General features: G+C 39.8%; 2 protein-coding genes across 2 annotated transcripts; one reads left to right on the top strand and one right to left on the bottom strand.

Annotated features, from left to right (window-relative positions):
• Positions 1 to 10736: 10736 nt before the first annotated feature.
• LOC126056280 (uncharacterized) lies at positions 10737 to 13715 on the bottom strand. The gene has a single exon (XM_049848806.2). It carries the CDS (start codon positions 13713 to 13715, stop codon positions 10737 to 10739), a length of 2979 nt encoding a protein of 992 aa, XP_049704763.2.
• Positions 13716 to 20953: 7238 nt separating this feature from the next.
• On the top strand, positions 20954 to 24370 carry LOC110378811 (zinc carboxypeptidase). The gene is made up of 6 exons (XM_064039950.1): positions 20954 to 21299; positions 21380 to 21785; positions 21869 to 21986; positions 22334 to 22554; positions 23235 to 23319; positions 23861 to 24370. The coding sequence occupies exons 1-6, from the start codon at positions 21013 to 21015 to the stop codon at positions 24124 to 24126; spliced, it is 1383 nt and encodes a 460-aa protein (XP_063896020.1). The 5' UTR covers positions 20954 to 21012; the 3' UTR covers positions 24127 to 24370.
• Positions 24371 to 24658: the final 288 nt, after the last annotated feature.

Raw genomic sequence — 24658 nt, 5'->3', positions numbered from 1 at the left:
CTCCGCTGAATCCAGTTAGACTGGAAGCCGACCCCAACATAGTTTGGGAAAAGGCTCGGAGGATGATTGTCTAGTAGATGGAGATTTTAGCTTCGGTCTCCTGTGATATGATTATTATCATTATAATTTTTTATTGTACCATTGCCGGTCAAAGGTCTCTTACATTGCTTTTACATGAACGGATTTTCCGCCCGGTTTTTTTACGCGCGATTGGTAAATTGGAGCCGTAAAAAAAACGTGTCAGCGTTTGAATCTGTAGTTGTCATTGTTTAATGTTGTTTGTGATTCGATTAGGTTATAGTTTATTACCTTTTTTGAGCATCCAAATGAAAAAGAAATGGAATTTTATAAATCGATATTATGGGATTCATAATTTTGATCGGAGTAATATCTATCGTGATATTATAGCCAAGTTTGGTTTGTTAAGCGTATATAAGTTTAATATTGATTTAGAAAAAAGCATTTTTAGTAGTTGTTTCTAAATAAAAGGCCAAAAATCACATTCACCTGACACCTAAAACCTCATTACAGTTTACGGTCTATCATCCCTTACACCGTAACATACCTAAAACACATTCTTCATATTATTAAACGTGAAAATTACGGCACGTAAATACGGTCCCCACCGTAAAGTAAACGAAACGTAAACCGTAATCGCGGCTGTTACGTTTACGTTTACGAGTTCACGTGGAGTGGGGGTGTTGATCAGCTTTGATGGGAGTTCAAAAGCTTGGGGGAACGGAGTTTTTGGTATGGGGTACTTTTGGTTTTAATTTTGTGTTGCTTGTTCAGTTGCTTGGTAATGGTTGTATAACTGATTTGGGAATAGTTTTGTATACATTAATTCATCACCATCCTCCGAGCCTTTTTCCCAATCATGTTGGGGTCGGCTTCCAGTCTAACCGGATTCAGCTGAGTACCAGTGCTTTACAAGAAGCGACTGCCTATCTGACCTCCTCAACCCAGTTACCCGGGCAACCCGATATCCCTTGGTTAGACTGGTGTCAGACTTACTGGCTTCTGACTACCCGTAACGACTGCCAATTTCATAGTAAACAATTGTTTTTACAAAACTGTCCTTTATGCTGTCGATGAACTGACTTGAAATCTGTCATTATTTGCCTCCAAAACACCAATTCCCACACTTTTCCGCATTCGAAACAAATGAGCAAGTACAGTCGGACACATAAATATCTCTCGATATAGTCTACAGTCTACAGTCTACACATATATCGTTTTACGTCGCGCGTTCATACTCTTCGGTCGGCAATAGATTCAACTGATACCTATCTAACTGTTGGCGTTAAATCTCTGCGGGTCGTGTTTTGTGGACGACTGTACTTTGAGATTTTGTTTGAGTTAGTGCTTTTTTGAAGGGTCGTAGTTTGAAAATTAAGATGCTTGTTTTAAGTCGCCAATGTAATTAGAGGTAGCGATGCCTTTTGTGCAGAAAACAAAATAAGGTGTTAAGTCAGCCAATGTACTGTTTGTGCAAAAAGTATTATAAATAAATAACAAATATTCCCCTTGCCATGTTTCCTTGCATGATCCTCAAAATATGTAATTTTTTGACTGCTGTCAACTGCTCAATACATTCGGTACCCCCGGGTAAACCATTCTAGTCTGTATTATGATCAATATAAAACTTTTTAAACCTCGCCTTATAAAATATTGGACATTTTGCATCTAGACACTTTTATTCTAGAAAAACATAAATAAAGATGGATTCGATCCTTTAATCTTTTGCGGAAAGGACATTCTGAACTAAAACAACGTTAATACAAAATATTGCACCAATGTAGATATCTTTCGTCTAGATAAAATTATCTTAAAAGTCTAACTTATCGATGCCATTCAGATAAACGTAAAATGTATTATTACTGTGAAACATGGATGTAACTTTTAGATGGCGAGAAAATGGTTAATCTGCCTAAGGATCTCCAAAAAAATATTTTTGATTGTTTTCAGTATAACCAGTACCTACTTTTACTTTAACGCAATATTTTATCACATCATACAGTACTTATGCAGATATTTTTCCTAAAATGATTGTATTCTAATCTAAAAATATTGAAGAGCATAATGGAATTGTTCGGTTTATTTCAAATATTTAAATATACAAACTCCATTCCATCAATTCTATTTACAAAAGCATTCGATATCCAAAAATCTAAATGGCCACGTAATTTAAAAAAAAAATCCTTCCCAACCGTCAGACGGCGGATTCAAAATTGGAAGCCATAAAGGCGGGAACCGGCCGGATGTTGGACGCTCGGCTCCATCAGATCCGTATCAGGACAGACTCCCGCCAACGGATTCATTTCCGGTCGACGGTTGCATTTTGAATTTTAGAACTCAATTTTGAAGGAAAATAGGTCAGTAATACGATTTCAAGATGTCGCGATAGTTCGGTCCAGTTTGTAGATACGTTTGTCGGCGTTTTATTGCGATGTGATAGACTTTAAAGATATTAAATTAATAGGATAGAAAGAAAGATTGCTCTATGTTTATCAAAGTGTAAAGTTTCTCTTTTCTGAAAAATGTAGGAAAATATGTTATAATACATTCATTTTTTGTATGAAAAGCCCAACAAAAGTTTTCTGGGAATCGAAAATACACATGATCAACTAACTGTTGGTTTGTTCGTTCGTTTGAATTAAAAAAAAAATACTAACCATAACAGAAAAAAAATACGTTTGTAACTAAAACACGTGAACAAAGTTAGAAATGATCAGATAATTTTAGTATTAGACAGCATGTCTTCCCTTGTTGGCAACACCTTAAGAACCAAGTTTATCTTATACAAGAGAAATGTAAGTAGGTTTGTTTTGCTTTTCCGTCCTAACGGCTAACCTGATTAAGATAAAATTTGACACAGACAAAGCTGAGGCCTTGTAGATATAAACAGAGTACTGTTTCAACGGATATTGAAATAAAATTCTCTCAAAACGCGGATAAAAAAAACAAACACATTAAGTATGCCATATGAAAGACAGACTTATACATAAAAAATAAGCTATGTTACACAAATAAACTCGCAGGCAAATTCCATTAACATTATAAATACTTAATAAAACATATTATAATAAAGGCAATTCTATACTCATGTCAGTCGTTCCGTCCGCCATTGTGTTGTACGTCCAGCTACACGCGGCTACCTATGCCAGGCTTTCATTTCCGTTAGCTAGTTCCATTTTCAGGCCTTTTATTATATGGAATGTAGTTATTGCTTTCAAATGTTTTGTTTTTTGAAATATTATTGTATTAATAATGTTAAAATTTACACTTTCAATAAAAAAAGATATCAAATCAAATAAAAAGTTTAATTGGATTCACGATTATTGTCAGAATGCTTTATATATAAACGTAGGTTTAATTAAAGCAGTACGAGATGTTACAATTAGGGAGATCCTCCATGTTTTGCGCAGAGGCGTACAAATATTAAAAAACACATTAGAAATATCGAAATCACCATTTTGATTTTCAAGTAGTGTAAGTGACAATTTAAATGTCAACACAGTTCGTAACCAATACTTTCAAAGTCAGCCGGCTGTCAAAGGATTATCAACATATTATAGTTTAGTCTGAACTATGCAGAATCTAAGCTTTTACAATTCATTAGTGTATCATCTCAAGTCCAAGATGAGACTTATAAGAAACGACAATATTTCTTCATAAAATTATTTCCCTACGAAAACACGTGCCATAATAAGGAGGGGAAAAACAGACGCGTATTCATATCGACATGTGTTTCATATAAAATTCTTTACTCGCGCTAAGTGCATCACTATTAGAGAAACCGCACACTGCAAACTAATTTGTCGGCCGACAGTTGACCCATTTTTGTGTAAAGAAAATCTTGATTCCAATCAAAGTTTTCAGTGAGTCTGGATACAGCTTAATACCTGACGGGCTGTGGGATTGTTCGAGAGAGTTACTGCGGTCCTGGTACTTAAAGGGCTTCAGAAGGTAAATGATGGGTTTCCGTCAGTAAGAGCCTGACACTCCCTCACTCTGCAACAGTGAAAAAAGTAATTTCATGATATCCCATAAAAAAACTAATTACCGGAGCTTTGCTATGTGCTTACTACTATTCATCTCTATACTGATTTATGAGCCCAAATAAATTATCAGCCGACTAAAAGTTTGCAGTATGCAGGTAGTCTTAAGCTAGTAAGAAATTAGATTACTGAGTGTAGCAGGCTTTTGTGTCTACGGGGGATAGTGACAAGAGGGTGTTATGGTACAAAAGTAGTGGCTTGGTTTAACAAGCAAGGAAAGGAAAAACATTTAGAAAAGAAATTATATTTAATTTTCAGTATTTTTTTATTAGAAGTGAAACAATATAAGTGTCGCTAGAGATGTCAGATACCTGAAAACCCCTGTATGTTCTTTCCCTGATTCAGTCTTTCTTTAGTAATACGCAGTGTATCTATACGATTTTTCTATTACATATATTTATTTTATACAGATAAGAATATTGATTAAAAGACGAAAATACTTATTCAAAAGTTTAAAACTATCTACACTTTTCCATAAAATAATAACTAGGTATGTAAAGTAATTACTCCACTTTTGTACCGCACAGTATTTTCACTTGAGCCACCATCTTAGGAAATTTAATGTGCCGCTGTCCATCTGAGTGAACTTAACCCTAAGTGTTATATTGACTGTCATTGTGGTGAACGCTGGGATAAAAATCTAGTTATCTACTCAAGCGTGTTAGGGTTAATAGCGAAATAATGTGCTGCTATAGAAAAACTCGTGGCTAGCAACTGGGGTTTGGGTAAGCTGCACTTGACAAAGTTTTCAGTGAACTATGTCCCGCACTTGGATAAAATAGCCTTTTATGTTATTTGATGTCCTGTAAGTAACTACTAGGTATACTATATTACTGTAAATATTTCACTGTCTGTCACTGACTGTAGACTATTTTTTCATGCTACAAAATTCACTCACACACCTTGTAGATATTTAAAACTTTATCTCCATAGGTATAATATTGAATTACCGTAAGAGCTCTACAAAAAGAAACTCACGTAGGTAGATTTTTTTTACTTTTTAAATGATGTACCTACAATTATTATTGATGAAAATACTAATTGCCAAAACAATAAAACAAATAGTCAATCAAACAAGTTAATAACAATAATTGTAATATTTTTTCCATTAATCAAATTATAGGGAACCATTGCGGGTAATAAATTAAAAACAAATAATATCGGCATGTTACTAGCTAGCTAGCTATATTAATATATATGTTGTATGGGAAAGTAGTATTTTAATAATGGCCACTGTATTCTATTAAGATTATTGTTCAAGAGATTTTTGAATGCTGTATTCGGCCTCGTGAATTCAGAGACAGTGCGAGTTTGAAACTTTTTTTTTGTTGTCAACAAGAAATCGTTCAGATATAAAAAATGTATTTGATTTAATTAATTCGTCAATTAAAAAGGCTGATGCCTGATGATGATGATTCTTTATAGTCCTCGGGAAAAGATAGTGGGTATTTTTTTCTGAATAACGGTCAAAATAGAATTTACGATACATTTTTACAACATATCCGTCTGTTGACTCGCGATTTGGCATTGAATTTTGACATTAGGTCCATATAAAATATGCCTTTCAAATTCTAATCACAATACAACGGATAGGTGATAATAGTGTAGAAGTTTTTGGTGGTCAGCCAGTATCTATGATCTGACGAGGAGTGTCTGCGATTGTACCAGTATTTTTTATACAAAATACCTGTAGGTACCATATACTACATGTACACTCACCCTTATACAAACAAACAGTTTCGCCAACGAACCGTTAACAGTCAGTTTCAATTTATGTGCGCATGTTATCAACTCATTATTTTGCCGCAAAAATGCCACTTTATTGCACACACTGAAAGGTCATATTTTTACATTTTATTTCATGAATATTTTTCACTGTATGTTAAGTCGAAGTGGTTTATATTTTGCTTTTTGTGTGTAAAAATTGGTATGAAGAAAGTTTTCCTATTAATGCAGCTACGTCTAAAAATTATAGAATAGGTAATTGCACCAACTTCAACTTAGCCGATTGTATTTAAGTATAAATTGCAATCGAAGTTATTCAACAGAAAATTGGCACTTTGCAAACGTTGAAACAATAAAAAGAAACGCCCCAAAAATTCTTCTCTTCTTATCACATGTCCGGCTGTACGGTTTGAAGCTAACCATATTGTCCGATTTCAATAGACAAAAAATGACTACTTATCATTTTTTGACCTCCATTATATTATATCCTCAAGCTTACGCCATGTGATGGCATTAGAGCTTGCCACAACGAGATTCAGCAGCTTACACATGCTATATCCGATAGAACATTTTCTCCCATGCTTCGAACATAGATCTTAGCTAGATAGCATATGTGAACTAAAACATTGTACGATGCGGCATAGGAATGCGTTTAATATTTTGCTCTTGCGATGCACCATGCAGGCACACTATCCTATAATAGGGCTGTTAACTATCGATTGGATTTGATGTCGATAATTTTAATATAGAATAGAGGTAAATACGAAGGAAATTTTGAATGAAAGCTAGGTAACACGAAGACAAACAAGAGTACACAACATACTGCATACTATTTTTTCTACGTAAATTCAGTAAAAAGAAATGTTGACTGCGATAAATTATTGTCGCAAAAATATTAAAAAATGCACCATAAGTCAACTCAAAACAAAACACAGCAAAATTCACTTCTACAAAAAAGTAAAGCACACCAATAAATCACAGTGAAAGTATAAACACGGTAAAAGTATCGACAGTCCCATCCCTAAGAGGCGATAAGAAGGCAGACGGCGAAACAAAAGCTGTATCGATGCGAATTTCAACAATATCCGTATAGAGCGTAAATCACGCGCGTCCGTCCTATTGTTTGTAGCCGCTCTGTGCACTCCGTTCGAATGGCTTGTTCCTTTTTTTAAAACTGATTTTATCGATATGTTTTGAAATTGATATGTTGGTAGCAATAGTGCTCATTTTTTGTTTAATTATAATATTATTTTTTATGTAACTAGTGAATGAAGGTGTATTGTAGTAAAGTTATTAGGGGATGTTTATCATGTTAAAAAGTAAAGGGCTTGAATTACAAAAAAAGACATCCATATACTTATTAGCTTTAAAATATGTTACGCTTAAGGTAGTATTTTAAACGAAGTGTCTATAGTATCAGTGCCGTTTTGGTGGCTTTGGTAACTCCCAACAGACGCACAGAATTTCATACATTATCTTAAAACATCCATATCCACTCTTCAATATGAAAAAATATTTCAAAGTTGATTTGACAGCCCATTTATCGAGGAAGGCTCACCTATCCTTTTCACATACTCGTACTTCAGAGGCAGATGCTTTGACACCTACATAACCATGAATTAGGTACCTACACCCAAACATTTCCACTTCAAAAAAGCTAATACCCCAACAAACCTGCAATCCATATAACCAAAACGCATAAAACTCGGTTATACCCGAATCACAATTCTGGTTAGTCAATTCCGTATATATTTTTTTCTCTTTATGCCCTACGTATGGACTGGTATCTCCATGGAGTACAAAATTACTAGCGGAGATGTCATAACGCAAAATCTCTTAAGAATGAAGCGCGCCAATATAATGTTTGGGGGACAAAGAACGATACTAGCCTCGCCATTCTTCTTCTTTCGTGTCGATGACATGTCATATATTGAGACTACACTATGTCAGCCCAATATGCCGCCACAGCGAGAGCACGGCCGGATGCGCTCATTAGGTCCTGCCGCGAGCATACACGTCTTCTTTAGAACCCGCTCATTGTTTTCAAAATAAGACAATCTTTGACAGATTTTGATTTGACAAGGAACTCGAATGCATCATTAGTTCTAGTAACTGATCACTACTTGACCTACATGAAGGCGCTCGACCTACCTTCCTTTACATCTCCGCTATCATTGCTTCCTCCGTTGTATCTCGGACAAAGCGAACGAACAAAAAGTTTTTAGGCTTTGTTTCGGTCGGTTTTGATAAAGCAGTCGGCCAAAATATGATGCGCAGATGAAATTGTGTTTGGACGCGTGTAATGAAAAGCGTGGGCTAGCCATAGTTCTGATTTTGAAATTTGTACCCTGGACCTTTGTGTTAGATATTTTGTCAATTGTTGTCACTAATGCTTTAAAATTGCATGGTAATGAAATAGAGCCTCTTCACGGAGCACAGAGTAGCGACCGAGTGCCAGATGAGAAATATAGCAAGCTGTTTATTTCATGGTCAATAGACCTCTCTTACGTTTTATAGGTAAATAATAATACTTAAGAGTGTATACGAAATAACTCTCTGAATTTTAAATGCAAAGAAAAAATTCGGAATCATTCCTTTCTTGCGACATTTCAAAGGATTCGTGGTTCAAAAACATCTTCAAATATCTCATAGATACAGAAAATACAGACCCATTTATTTCTAAGAACGAAATTACTCAAAAAATACAACACAAACTGGTAATTAAGTCTTAAACATTGGCCTTACAAATACGTACTCTTAAAACTGAAATACAGTGATTAATTCTGCGCTCTCTCTTCAAATTTTCCGCCTTCTTAAGCCAAAAGGCCCGGTAATGACGTTTACGGCTAACAATGACGTCATAAAATGAAGCCAAGCCGTCCGTAATATCTTTAAAAACGTCACACCTGAGGCCTTTACTACTGGTCTGGTTTTCATTGAATTTGGTTCGTTAGATCATAACTATACTTCTCCCCTTAGATATTGTAGGTTAACGTTTTTAGAATCTTTTATGGAATCTATTAATGGTTTCTCTGAAATTATAGTAAACTAGCTTCCGCCCGCGGCTTCGCTCGCGTAGAGTTCGGTTGTTTCGCGTTTCCAAGAGAACTCATCAAATGTCCGGGATAAAACCTATCTTATATTCTTCCTCAAGGACAACTTTATCTCTGTACCAAATTTTATTAAAATCAGTTCAGAGGTTAGGACGTGAAAGGGTAACAGACAGACAGAGTTATTTTCGCACTTATAATATTAGTAGGGATAGTCAGCATAGTTCAATGACCTGATTGCAAGCATGCATGCCTATGGTATGTGCTAACTTAGGGCACAACATTTATCGGTCAACATTTTCATCTTATTACCGTCGAAGTATTTTAGGGTCCTTCCATATATCTCTTTATATAATTTATCTACTTTAACTACCAATTGTTTTTTTTTAGATTTTTCGCGTAATGTACGAATCTTACTGTGCGGGACGGACGTAGCTCAGAAGCAGGTACTATGGGGTGGCTTCGAGACGTTGACGCCCCGTCGGTCGCTGGTTCTTGGACGTCTGGGCGAGTGGACTGTATTTACGATGTGGCGAGAAACAGGAATTTCAGAAACAAGAATACGTTTAGACGGGTTTTAGACTTTCTGCTACTATAGGTTCAGGAATGCCGGTGAAATAATAAGTCTTCATATATTTTTCAGGAGTCTTGAAGGGACGAGCTTCGACGTACTTACCATACTACAATTACACTATTTACTTTTCACTATTTACTTGTTATACTATCAAAAATCTATACCGATGACTACGATTTGTACGGCGGCGCTTGCGCACCGAATGAGCTCGAAACTTTACCGTGACGAGCACCTCGATTTCTCGTCCCTCCGACCAACTCAGTTTTATTGACCTTTCAATTTAACAGCCGTATTACAAACAATTGGTACATGATATCATTACAGGACACATAGCGTCAGACGCCCCATGACGTGCGCTACTGAACTATACCACACACACCCTGCATACCTTAAGGGCTGAAATACTATAACCGAATAACTATAAAAAACTATGTGAAATCGGCCCTTAGGTGGAGACTATCTTGAGATAAAAAACAAACTATGGGGGTTATCTCAATACGAAAGGTAGTGTGTGTTAGGGCATTTCATGGGCTATCTGGCGGTAGTAATCCTAACAATGTGACCTAAGCCCTAGTATTGTTTATTTGCATGTGAAATGAAAGTCAAAACACAAACATTATTTATTGTTCTATAACTTAAACTATTAACAATATTTCTATAAATTAAGTTATTTTCTATACAATGGGACCCAGGCTTTCAGCCAAACACCATTTCACTAATGAAAGTCTAGGATTTTTGCTATCAAGAAATGTTTACATGGGTAAATCAGGCCTTAAACGGCAGAACTATTAGGTTAATTATACATAATTAGGTAGGTTAAGGTTACCGCTACAAAACTATTACAATTTGGTATCAAAAAACACTATAATTTACAAATTAAAGCACTATCAAAATCTGAACAGAATTCTATAACAATTTAGAAGGAGGGTGCGCGTGAAAAACATACCTTGGCGCGGCTCACGGCACTTTTTGCTCATTACCCTCATCACAAAATTGTTAGAGTATAAATAGTTACGCGCATACACGAACACTCAGGCATTATGATTTTGCACTCGCGGCGCACGGATGCGTCTGTCGCGAACATCTCTCCCGCCGTGCGGCAGAGCGTAGGCACTATCACTTTCACTTTCACTATCACTATTTAGTCTATTAAACGATGACACGATGACACGATGACACGATGTAGGGACTCGAAGCGTTGACCCGTAGCGATGACCCGCAGCGACGACTCGTAGCTCTGGCTCGCAGCGATGCCGCATCTCCGGTGAGCGACGGCGCGGTGATAGCGCGAGGGCGCCGCGACGCCGGTGATGCCGCACTGCCCGGTTACTTAGGCAGCGGCACGAGTTTCTTCGTCGGACGCTTTAGTATGCCACCTGCGGTGCGCACGTCAGCGGTCCGAACTTCACCATCAGCGCCCGGGTAGACGGCCACAACCCGGCCTCGCGGCCAGGTGTTGCGAGGCAGGTTGCCGTCGGCGATGAGGACGGGGTCGCCCAGCTGCAGCGCGGGGCCGCGGGCGTGCGGCTCCCGCCGGTATTGCAGCTCGGGCAGGTACTCGCGCACCCAGCGGCGCCAGAACATGTCGGCGAGTATCTGGGCGCGCCGCCAGTGCTTCTTGCTGTCGATGTCTCGCTCGTCGAACGTGCCGGGGCTCGGCAGGCGTGCCGAGCCGCCCAGCAGGAAATGGTTCGGTGTGATGGACTCGTCGTCGTCGCCGCTCACAGATACGTGGGTGAGCGGCCGGCTGTTGACGACGTACTCGACCTCGCAGAGCAGCGTCGCGAGGACCTCCTCGCGTGGGTGGCGCTCGTGCAGCGTGGCGCCTAGCGCGGTCTTAACGCACCGCACTAAGCGCTCCCAGGCGCCTCCCATGAAAGGCGCGGAAGGCGTGATGAAGCGCCAGGCGATGCCGCGTCGGCTGGCCTCCTCCTGGCAGGCCTCACGCAGCTCGCGGTCAGCACCGTGCATGTTGGTGCCGTTGTCGGAGTAGATTTCGGTGGGACAGCCGCGTCGCGCTGCGAACCTGCGCAGCGCCAACACAGCTGAGTCCGCGCTGAGGCTGTGCGCGATCTCGAGGTGAACTGCCCTTGTTGTGAGACACGTGAACAGCGCCACGTATCGCTTATGATGCTGACGACCGACGGTGACTGACAGCGGGCCGAAATAATCAAGCCCGGTGTATGTGAACGGCCTGCGGTGATGAGCTAGGCGTGTCTTCGGGTGGTCGCCGGTTGCCGGCGTCGGCGCGCGCGCGCGACGTATGCGGCAATGCAGGCAGCGCGCGATAACTTGCTTGACTGTCGGGCGCAGGCGCACAATCCAGTAGTGCTGTCTGACCTCATTCACGACGAGCTCGGTGCCGCTGTGTTGTAGGCTACGGTGTGTCCAATCTATATATAGCTGTGTAATACGGTGATCGCCGTCTAACACAGGTGGACTCTTCACGCTTTTAGCGACTTTGTCTACAGCAGCTATGCGGCTTCGCAGTACTATAACTCCGTCGTTTAGTTCTATGCGCAGCGGGTACAGCCGGCTACTACTTGCGACTGTTTCGTTACTCTCGAGACTGGCTATTTCTTGTTTAAAGGCTTCTTGTTGCACCACACGAACTAACAGCTTCTCTGCCTTTTGAATGTATGTCGCGTCCAATATAATAAACTTGCGTGTGTATATTTGGGCGCGCGCAGCTTCGGCGGGCGCGCGGGGCGCTCGCACCGCTCTCGACCAATCAGGATCGTTTTCTTTGTTTTTCTTTGTTCTTTTGTAGAACGTTTTTTCTGTATGTTGTTTTTTACACAACGCTATAAACTGTAGTACTCTGGCTGTGGCGCGCAGCAATCGCTCCCATCTTGAAAATCGAACGGGGTCGGGAACGACGTCTATGAGGTTTGCTGCGCCCGCTTGTATGAGCGTGATTGTTTTTTCCTCGCCTGTCGGTTGACTGTCAGCTGGTGACTCGGTCGGCCATGTCGATGGGTCGTCGTAGAGGAACTTAGGGCCGCGGTACCACTCGTGGTCGGTATGAAAGTGCGTCGGGACGTCGCGGGTGGCGGCGTCGGCTATGTTGCTTTTTGTAGGCACCCAGCGCCACTCTTCGACTCTGCTATTTTCCTCTATGGCGGCCAATCGATGTGCGACGAATGGCTTGTACGATCTGGCTCCTTTCCTTATCCATGTCAGAACGGTTCTGCTGTCACTCCAGTAGGTCACGGAGGCGGGCTTGACGTTGTGTTCGTATATCACTGCGGCTGCGACGCGCGTACCCATCACCGCGGCTTGTAGCTCGAGGCGCGGTATTGACAGCAGCTTCAGCGGCGCCACCTTCGCCTTCGCCATGACGAGGCTGACGTGCACGTTGTTGTCACGGGTCATTGACCTCCAGTACACCGCTGTAGCGTAGGCCTTTTCACTGGCGTCGGTGAACACGTGTACTTGTATTTCTGTAGCCTCGCTGTACCCAGGATAACAGCGCGGTATGTTTACGTTCTTCAGCTGTTCGAGATGACTTATCCACGCCCTCCACTGGCTTGATAGTTCTTCATCGAGAGGTTGATCCCAGTCGACTCCCCGCCTCCAGGCTTCTTGTAGTATTTGTTTCGCCCTGATTGTTATAGGTGAGGCGAGGCCCAGCGGGTCGTATAGCGACATAACTATCTTGAGCGCCTCTCTCTTGGTGGGCGTTTCCTTGTCGAGCAGGCCAGTAGGTAGGCGCGCGAGTTTTAAGTTGAAGCTCAGTTCGTCCGTGTGTGGCTTCCATATCACGCCGAGTACTTTCTCTGTGTTTTCTATATTTCCAAGATTAACAATCTGTGTTGTTTCTTGGCCCGGTACCAATTCACGCAGCACTTCTTCGCTGTTGGATACCCATTTCGTTAGGTCGAAGCGCGCTTTACTATGTATTTCTTGTACTATCTTGATTGTGCGCGTCGCTTCTTCTGTACTTCTGAAGCTATCCAGGTAATCGTCCATGTAATGATTCTTGACTATTGCTTCTACTGCTTCTGGGTGTTCGTTCGCATGGCGTTTAGCATTCCAGTTCTTAGCGAATATTGCTGTACACGGTGAACTTGCTGCGCCGAATATTATTGACGTCATTCGGTACTCTTCCGGCGCCCCCTCCCGCCGCTCTCCTCGCCACAGATATCGGAGAGCGTCTCTGTCTTCTGGCTTTACTTTCACCTGCATAAACATTTCAGTGATATCTCCGGAGACGGCGACGCGGTGACGTCGGAATCGCATCATCACGCCGGGCAGCGACTGCAGCAAGTCCGGACCCGTGAGCAGGTAGTCGTTCAGTGACATCCCTCTTGTCTTCGCTGCTGCGTCGTGAACTATACGAAGCTTCTCCGGTTTCATAGGGTTGAAGACGTCGAAGTGCGGCAGGTACCACGTTCTTCCCGGTGTACGTTCAGGGGCGCTTTTCTGCGTAGCCCTTTTCTATTAGTGAATCCATCTGCGCCATATATCTAGTCTTCAGAGCGGGATTCTTGTCGAGTTTTTTCTCTATTGATACGAGTCTATTCATCGCAGTCGCGTAGCTGTCCGGCATCTGTATCTCGTCACTCCTCCATAGCAACGCAGTCTGAAGACGTCCATCTTCCAACTGTACTATACTGCGTTGTAATATATCTTCCGCTCTCTTCTCCGGGTCAGAAGCTGGTCGGCACGGGTTGATGATGAGTGACTCGAGTGCGAAGTATTCACGAAGCTGCTTGTCTATGCTTTCCTCGGCGCCGTTCAGCTGATTGACGTAGTGCACCTGCTGTCCCAGAATCCTAGTGCGGGCACCGTGCAGCACCCAGCCCAAGGGAGTTAACGATGCTATCGGCTGATGCTGGGGCCCTCTTCTGATGTCTGTTGCTAGGAGCAGATGCCAGTTGTCTTGCCCGATGATAATCTTCGGCGTCCCTGCGTTGTACGTCAGCTGATCTGCTAGGTCAAACAGGTGCTTGCAGTCAGCGATGTCATCCTTGCTGATTGACTGCGGCGACAGGTGCAGGCGTGGTATGGTGCGCGCCCTGAAGGGTATCTTCTTCCTATGGCAGGTCGATAGCGTGAGGTCAACTCTCTTCGACGTGGGCGTGTCGATAGTCACGTCGCTGATGGCGCCTATTTTCATCGGCTCGACTGGTCCTTCTGCACCGATCATTTCTGCCAGCTCTTCGTCAATCAGTGACACGGTTGAGCCGTCATCCAGCAGTGCGTAGGTGCGCACTTCTCCCGCCGGTCCGGACAGTTGCACCGGAACGATTTTCAGGAACGCTTGATTTGTGTGGTTGCGTGAACTTGCGACTATTTCTTGCGCTTCTTGTGCAACTTCAGTAGCGCTCGCCTTCTTCTTGTAGTGAAGCAGATGATGGTGTGATGCAGTGCAGCCCTCGATTCCACATCTCTTCTTCTGACATCTGTGTCCGTGCTGACGATGGCGGAGGCAGCGGAAGCACATGTTGTGCTGCTTGGCTAGTTCCCACTTCTTGTCCGCAGAAGCCTTCACGAACTTGTGGCAGTCTAGCGATCGGTGACCATCCATCTCGCAGATGCGGCACTTCGATGCGGGCTTCTTGTCTATAGTGGTGTGTGTTCTCTGCGTCACACGTCTAAGTCCAGTAGCTTCACTAATGTTTTCAGGCGGTGCAAACGCGCTGCAGTAGCGAGCTTGTTCGGTGATGAAGTCGCTGAAGAGACCCAAGTCCGGCGTTGACTGGTACTTCTCAGTGTATGTCTTGTACCACTGTACACGTAGCGAGTTCGGCAGCTTCTCTGTGAGGATGCGCATAAGCTCGGCGTTCATGAGGTAGTGTTCCTTTTTCAGCGCTCGCAGTGTGACGATGCCACTTCGTACACGGCTGGCGAAAGTGCAGATGTCCTTCGGTGTTCCTTCTGAACTATATTCTTCAGCACTGGTTCCAGGCGGCCTCAGTGATGACGACGCTTCAGTCTGCATCAACGACGACGGCGCTGGTCGCTCTTCACCCCCTCGCGGGGTAGGGGGGCGCGGTCGGTCTTCACCCCCTTGCGGGGCAGGGGGCAGGGCGGCGCCTCACTTCCCTCAGCTGCGGGGCAGGGTCTTCACCCCTCGGGGAGGGGCTGCTCACTCCCCTCGGTGGTGGTTGGAGAGAACGGCGGCTGGTCGTGCACGATGGGGGGTGTGCGGCGGCCCGGTCTGGCGTCGATGATCCAGGCTTGAGCGGCTCTTCCTTGCGATCTTGTCACAGGCATACTCGCTGTTTACAACTCTTCAGTATCTTCAGCTGAAGTTCCTGGCTCGCTTCCCAGGCGATCCGGGTCGCAAGGACCAAACGGATGTGCGGGACGGACGTAGCTCAGAAGCAGGTACTATGGGGTGGCTTCGAGACGTTGACGCCCCGTCGGTCGCTGGTTCTTGGACGTCTGGGCGAGTGGACTGTATTTACGATGTGGCGAGAAACAGGAATTTCAGAAACAAGAATACGTTTAGACGGGTTTTAGACTTTCTGCTACTATAGGTTCAGGAATGCCGGTGAAATAATAAGTCTTCATATATTTTTCAGGAGTCTTGAAGGGACGAGCTTCGACGTACTTACCATACTACAATTACACTATTTACTTTTCACTATTTACTTGTTATACTATCAAAAATCTATACCGATGACTACGATTTGTACGGCGGCGCTTGCGCACCGAATGAGCTCGAAACTTTACCGTGACGAGCACCTCGATTTCTCGTCCCTCCGACCAACTCAGTTTTATTGACCTTTCAATTTAACAGCCGTATTACAAACAATTGGTACATGATATCATTACAGGACACATAGCGTCAGACGCCCCATGACGTGCGCTACTGAACTATACCACACACACCCTGCATACCTTAAGGGCTGAAATACTATAACCGAATAACTATAAAAAACTATGTGAAATCGGCCCTTAGGTGGAGACTATCTTGAGATAAAAAACAAACTATGGGGGTTATCTCAATACGAAAGGTAGTGTGTGTTAGGGCATTTCATGGGCTATCTGGCGGTAGTAATCCTAACAATGTGACCTAAGCCCTAGTATTGTTTATTTGCATGTGAAATGAAAGTCAAAACACAAACATTATTTATTGTTCTATAACTTAAACTATTAACAATATTTCTATAAATTAAGTTATTTTCTATACAATGGGACCCAGGCTTTCAGCCAAACACCATTTCACTAATGAAAGTCTAGGATTTTTGCTATCAAGAAATGTTTACATGGGTAAATCAGGCCTTAAACGGCAGAACTATTAGGTTAATTATACATAATTAGGTAGGTTAAGGTTACCGCTACAAAACTATTACAATTTGGTATCAAAAAACACTATAATTTACAAATTAAAGCACTATCAAAATCTGAACAGAATTCTATAACAATTTAGAAGGAGGGTGCGCGTGAAAAACATACCTTGGCGCGGCTCACGGCACTTTTTGCTCATTACCCTCATCACAAAATTGTTAGAGTATAAATAGTTACGCGCATACACGAACACTCAGGCATTATGATTTTGCACTCGCGGCGCACGGATGCGTCTGTCGCGAACACTTACCAAAAGATTCTGAGTTCTTAAAGGAACCTGTAGTAGGGGAATACTTCAACTGGATAGGATTTTTAATTATATAAGGATATAAAAACTATAACCAAGCCAAGCTTGAAAGGACTCAAGATTAAGATTATAATGAATGTAAATGGAATAAAGAATTTCTCATAGAAATACCTTCTCTTCTATAATATTACTTTTTCCCTCATTTTGTTCAGCTATCATTTTTTATGTTATCATTTTTGCTGTTATTATTTCGACCAGGTTTGTAATTACAGGGTTTTGGCGTTCCAAGGACCTTTTCATACCTTTCAAAGGCTATTCAGAGAAAATGGGGGAAAAAACGACGAAGTACTTCGCAGCTATTTTCGGTGTCAATTAAGTGTACCTTTAGGTGTACCTGAATAAAAGTTGCGGTTTTTCTTCAGGCAGAAAAATATATTTTGAAAACACCATAAAAATATAAATTTGAATGACTTTCTTGAGAAGGCTACCTAATTTATTTTTGTTGTTAACATAGGTAAGTATTAAGTTGGCCAGGTAACTGGTTTGAAGAGGTCAGATAGGCAGTCGCTTTATGTAAAACAGTTGCATGCGATTACACTGGAAGCCGACCCCAACATAAAAATAAAGGAAAAGTCTAGGCAGATGATATTAATTCTTACAATGGAATGGTCTATCTATATAGTTCTCAGTTGAAGCATTCATTATTTATCGATTATTTCCGATCATTCGATTCACTGAACTTTATCAATACCACTTCGCTCCATATAAGAAAACTGTTATAAATATTGCTTAACAGTATAAAGAAAGGTCGGTAATATTTTCTGAAACAAATTAATTAAGCCTTAAACATATCGGTGGTATCGAATCGGCTGCGACATTATCAGTATAAAATCAATTTGAGAGCAGTGTATGCGAGTCGAACAAGCTCGATACAGGGAGCTTTGATAGATAAAATTGTGTGGTTCAGTTAATAAGACAAAGCGGTTTATAAAATTACCTGGTTGGACATCGACACTACCATTTTTCTAATGTGACTGGTTGCGGATTACCACGTCTCATAACATGTATGTGGGTTGTTTTTTGGATATTAGACTTCTCTTCGGTACAAACCCTGAGCTTGGTCTTTATCGTTTCGCGTTCAATATTAGGTACCCCTAGAATACTATGCATAATTGCCCAATTAGTCTAGTGGTCGGATAAAAGCAACTGAGGTTTATGGGAGTTTCGATTCTATGGCCACGTTGCAATTTATTTGAGGGTTTTCAGAAACAACCTTTACCAAAGAAGCACGTAGCGTTGATACATTTCCGTTCCTAAAAAGACACGTTAAGCAAACGTCCCATAATGTTAACCTGTAGAAGTTGTTAATTTCACGTCAGGTGGATTCGAGAAGATTCCGACACGAGTGCGGAGCTTCTTCTGACCTTCCTTTAGCTGAAGGTATAAACAACAGAACCGAACCCAAGACCTCATGCCCTGCAGTCCACAACAACTACAATACTAGCGAGACAGTCTCAAGAATTCAAGAACATGTAAATAAAACCTTCCATAGCTTAAGCCACAAAGTTATCGCGATACTAAGAGACAATAGCACCATTATTCTGCACTGAGCGGGTTAACAATGAACCAAACACTGATTAAGCGGTACTGGCCTGATCGTAAATTATTTTGTTCCTACAGCCCTTTAAGGGAGAATCATAAATGTACGCCTATGGAAAGTTATTGCATTTTCGATTTTAGATCGAAATATTAATATTGGGGACAGGTACTGTGGTTATAAATTATTGCTTTAAGGAAAAATCTTGATTACAAATTGCCGATTTCTTTAAGAGATCTGAGGTAATAGTAATGACGTACAGGCCGATATAAGGACATCAGTTGCGCAGGACAGAGGCACAATCATTTGCCCAGACAGAGGTGCACTTTCTATTACCTACCTCATAGCCTGATGGGACGGTATACAGTTTGATACAAATACAGAAAAATCATGCACAGGACTGAAATTCACGTGCACTCCAAGTCACTAGCATATAATTATATTCACAATCTTCCAGACTCCGGACTGAAAGGTTCTTAAAATCCATGTAGCTATTTTGGAGCGACCCAGAAATCGAAATCCCTACACAAGTAGGTGACAGTCAGTACATTACTATTGTAACGACAACACAAACGGCTTCAGACAATGTTACCATCACAAACACAGTCAATAATTAACATGATCATAATCGGGTATATGAAATCAATTTGCTGAGCCATTGATTTCTGTTATTAGATACAAACATACTTACCCTTTGTGTACATGTTACTGTAGGTATGTATAGACGATTCAATTTGCTAATACAGTATTGGTGAGGTAATGATGCTTATGAGTTATGCTATTTGCTATGATCTGATAGGATGCATAATAAATTAGTTATTTATTAAATCCTCCTGCAAATCTTTAAAAGATTGCAATGTGGAAGTGGGATGAACAAGTCTGTAGGTATACAATTTAGCAAGGATATAGATGGTGGTTTGGAGACTACAATAAATACTTTATATCCAAATGTAGGAAGAAGTTCCCTTGGAATTCTGGTAAAACCGCAGAAATTATTAAGTACTCTTAATACCAGGTTACACAATACGCATAGTAGGTTACTTTTATCAATAAGTGCAAGAATCAGTTAACAAATTCCAACATACCATTAAAATTACACAACTCAAATAACTTCCCAACCAATAAACAAAAACAGACATATGAATAACATTACAAATACTAAACGTATAAAAGTCCGTTCACATTGCAGGTTTAGTCGCAGCGATTCGCGATCGACGACACATCACATCGACATCATCGTACGTGCGCTGATTTATGCGTAGACGTACGACACGGTTGTACGCGGCGATAAATATTATTGTGCCGCTCTGACCCACCCAGGGAGCGGATTGTAGCAAGTGTGTAAAGCCTTTTATATAATGGAAATTGGAATTCTGTAGCAGTGTTTTGTTTTTGCGCTAGTTAATAGTAGTTTACATGAGTAGTGTGTAGTGTCGTTCTATGACAGAGAATATAAATAGTTATTCAAAAGGCATACTATATAAAAGTTTTTTTTTATTGTATGTTATGCCTAAAAACAGCTGAAATACAAGCGTAATAATTATGCTGTTTTTAGTAAAATCTTTTATTTCACACTCAAAAAAACTTGGAAACTTATCAAATATTCCCAAAAATACCGATATTAAAAATTCTAAACTTGTCAAGGACAGCAGAGCTGGTCTCTGCAAATCTATAAAAGTATTTTTTCCGTTCCACATAACCATGATAACTTTACAGCTAAAATATAAAATAAACAAACGAATAAATATGCCAAAGTAATTCCCATTGTGCATAAGTTCCTACAAACAACTACAGATGTACCACAAGCAATTGTACAGGAAGACAGTTACACCAAGTAAAAGAGAACAGGGCCAAACAATATAACAAAACAAGCCAAGCAAAATAAACCCTTAACACAATGGAATAAGGACCATAATGATAGCAAAAAGTATCCTTGCAAAAGTTATCCCGGACTGTTGTCGAACAACCGTGTATTTTATTTTGTTTATACGTTTTCATAGTTTATAGAATTAAATCGAAATACCTTTATGAAGCACCGGCTTGTATAGAATGCATTATGGAATTTTCTTGTGAAATTTTGTTAAAGAAATTCCGATTTTGAAATCCTAATACAATAAGCCACTTTATCGAAACTCAAAAATGCTAATTTCGTCCTTGAATTTAATCAATTTTGGATAATGATAAGGACTTATGATGAGGCACTATTGTCCTATTTAAGTGCTCTCTTTAACAACTTTAACATGCGAACAATTTTCAACTATCATAAAATCTTAACTTATCTTAATTGAAGATCGTTAAATTGATCTAGACATATAATTACATGCATTTTTTCAAATAATTTTCTATGATAATGCTGAGTATTCTCAATCTTATCAGATAATTTGTAAATAATCAACGCTTAGTACAAAATTATCGGCAAATGTGTGGCATTCGCACTTCATGACAGTGGATTCAAAATGAATTTAACTAATATTATATTTATTTTCACAATATTAGCTGTAGTTAGTGCAGTGAAGAAAAGTTACGATGGGTATTCACTATATAAAATCATACCAAAAGATGACAGTGAAGTGAACGTATTACAAGAAATTAAACGCAAGAATCTGGGCGAGTTCTGGAGTGATGATTTCAAGGTTGGCTTTGATGCCAAGATCATGGTGGCTCCGGAAAAGCGTGATGAGTTTGTCCAATATGTAACAAATGAAAATATTGAAGCGACAGTGGCTATTGAAGATATACAAACGTAAGTACACACGGACAAACTATTGAAACCAAAAAAATAAATGTGATAAAAGTGCTAACAACTTTAAATTTTATTTCCAGAGCGATCAACCGTCAACTTAATCCTGACGTCATTAGAACTTCTCAATCCTATCTGTCTTACTCTTGGTCAGAATACCACAACTTAAACGCCATCTACACATGGCTTGATGAACTTCAAACAAACCATCCGAATATTGCCAAAACTGTTGTCATGGGTCAATCTGTAGAAAACAGAGATATTAAAGGAATCGTCATTAATCATCACCCGGAAAGAGAAAATAAAAGAGTTGGAATGATAGAAGGTACACTTCATGCTCGTGAATGGATTTCTGCAGCGACGGTTACTTGGATCATTAAGGAATTCTTGACTAGTGATGACCCTGAAATTAGAGCTTTGGCAGAAAACTTCGAATGGCATATCTTCCCTGTAGTTAACCCTGATGGTTATTCTTATACTTTTACTGATGTAAGTACACCTAATATTAATTTGTGGATTATAATATAATGGAGAATCCTAAAGTAAACATTGTTTCATCATATTATTTGCAGAATCGTATGTGGAGAAAGAATCGTAGTCCCGCTTCTATAAAGACTTGCCCAGAAGGTACTGATGACGATATGAGCCACGGTGTGGATCTCAATAGGAACTTTGATTTTCAATGGCTGAGTGAGTACTTATTTACTAACTTTCAGACACACTTCTATGGATGCATTAGGATAATGACTAACGAGACCTTCCAGTTCGTCTACAATTGGCTAGTGAATTCGACGTGTATCAGGATACGCTTTCACAGAATCAGAGTCTTATATTAAATTCATAAAAAAATGCTTCTTTATACGTACGCGGAATCGATTTAAAGATCATCTTTTCGACTTCACTGTATCAATAGGATATTCGATAAGAAAATAATGAAGCAGACGTTGATAAACATTGAATTAATTAATTATGCCTATATGAAACGTCACATAATAAAAGTAATGGAAAGCTAACAATCAATTTATTTATGATTTCAGCTGTAGGCGCATCCAATGATTCCTGCACAAATACATTTGCTGGTCCAACGGCATTCTCAGAGCCTGAAACGAGAGCCATTGCCCAATATGTGGGCACCCTCAATGACCAAGGAGAATTTGTTTACTATATCGCGTTCCATTCTTACACCCAGTTGATCATCATACCTTATAGTCACGTGCAAAGTGATGGCTCACTGCTCTCTGGAAATTATGGTGACATGGTAAGAACTGATAATCATAGATCCAAGATTGTAAGATCTTTACATTTTTAGTATAATGATTATATAGGGTCATTGTCATGTCATTCATTACATTAAATGAAATGCTTTAATATACTGGTTAATATAAGTCGATTAACACAAATAAAAAAGAAAAGTACGTAAAAATAAAAAAATAATAATTTTTCAAACAAAGTAATTCTATTTACTTTTTTACTTTAAACAAAGTAAATAGAATTACTTTGTTTGAAAAAATTTTTTTTATTTATTTTTACGTACTTTTCTTTTTAAAAATGTGCGAAAATTAGAACATCATATAAAAGTCAGTCATTACAAACAACTGAAATTCTCCCTTTAAAACTGACAGCTGTCAACTGATCAAAACATTCGATACTCCTTACTTTATCTCTGCTTTACACATGATGTTATAAATTATAAAAACGAAAATGACTCCTGGGGTTACACCTCTGAATGGATTAAGTTATTTTTTTTACAATTCGCCATAGAATATCAGAAAGTATATGCGATAGGATTTAATGTGATTGTGAACGACACACCCTGTAGAACACTAGATAATAATTGTTTTAAAATACCCCTTTATTGAATTTTGTTCCCAGACCAAAGACAAGGCTTAATTTTTTTCACATTTTATATTTTTCGTTAATTTTTTTGAAACTTTTCAGTACGAAATTGCAATCAGAGGAGCTGATGCCTTGAGGAAAAGATATGGAACAACTTACCGAGTTGGTTTGTCTGCTAATGTGATGTGTAAGTAGCTTTTTATGTTAATAATGGCTTTCATCTGGAGCAGTCTGGAAATCAGTCGTACGGAGTCGTACCTAAGTCTAAGGGTCATGGCACATTATACCGGTGTTATTGCGGTACCGTTATAATAACCCTTAGTCTTATCTATTTTGTTGCCCGGGTAACTGGATTGACTAGGTCAGACAGGCAGTGGCTCCTTGTAAAACACTGGTACTCAGCTGAATCCGGTTAGACTGGCAGCTTACCCGAACATGATGTTGAGGAAAAGGTTAGACAGATGTATGGCTCATATCTGGAAATGAAATCTCCAAAATTAGAATTATACAAGTGCATGCTTCAAAAAAAATTTGATTAAGGTTGACCCTAATACTAAACACTCAGTAGGATAGTGGGTTAATACGGTTCTGAAAACATAAGATATCAGAAGAAACATGGTTTAGTTTTATTTAGTAAACATACTATTTTAAATATCACAATGTTCAAAACATGGTAAACCATGATCATCTAAAAGCATATTTTATTAAATTCTCTTTTCACATTTTAGATCCCATGAGCGGCACCAGTTTCGATTGGGTCAAGCACGCCTACAACGTGCCCGTTACTTACCTCATGGAGCTTCGTGACCTTGGGGAGTTCGGTTTCCTGCTTCCAGCCAATCAGATCATACCAACGGCTTTAGAAACTATGGATGCTCTTGTGGAGATGGATAGGAATACAGAGAAGATTGGATATTACCATGCTTCGGCTGGTGGCATGTTTTATTCTATGACTGTTGTTTTAGCTGGTGTTTTTATTATTTTGTTCCATTAACAACCGTTTGTTAAAATACTCTTGACTGCAGCTTCCAGACATAGTTAAATTTTAATCAATACTCATTTAGTTTGTACTAAATCATGACAGCTAAACAAAGCAATCAAACGTTTTTTAAATAAAATATGTTACCTTAACTAACAGTATGTTTAAAAGGTGTTAAAAGTAATTAAAAAGCTTAAATAATATGTGCTCTCGATACAATATCCTCTTACCAACAAAATAAAGAACTATTTATTTATAATGTCCTCTTTTTTATTTATTTATAAATACTTATCCCTGAAATATCCTTGAATATCTTCCAAATGTGGTACTTCAATATATGATATGATTATGTTAAAGTCTCAAACATTGCCAATTGTTATTGATTTCAAAATATATTAAAGCTCAAACAAATTGACTTATTATAATCATTGAGTTTATCTTATTCATTATAAACATTTATTGATGCAGACTAAATTATAGACTATTGTAAAATAATAAAACCCGCTATCGATAAATAAATAGCTATAAGATAATGATGATATCAATA

This window comes from Helicoverpa armigera, chromosome 20 (assembly GCF_030705265.1).
Source record: "Helicoverpa armigera isolate CAAS_96S chromosome 20, ASM3070526v1, whole genome shotgun sequence".
NCBI classification, from domain to species: domain Eukaryota; kingdom Metazoa; phylum Arthropoda; class Insecta; order Lepidoptera; family Noctuidae; genus Helicoverpa; species Helicoverpa armigera.
Note: the sequence above shows the minus strand (reverse complement) of the source record. Positions and strands in the feature narration are given on the sequence as shown.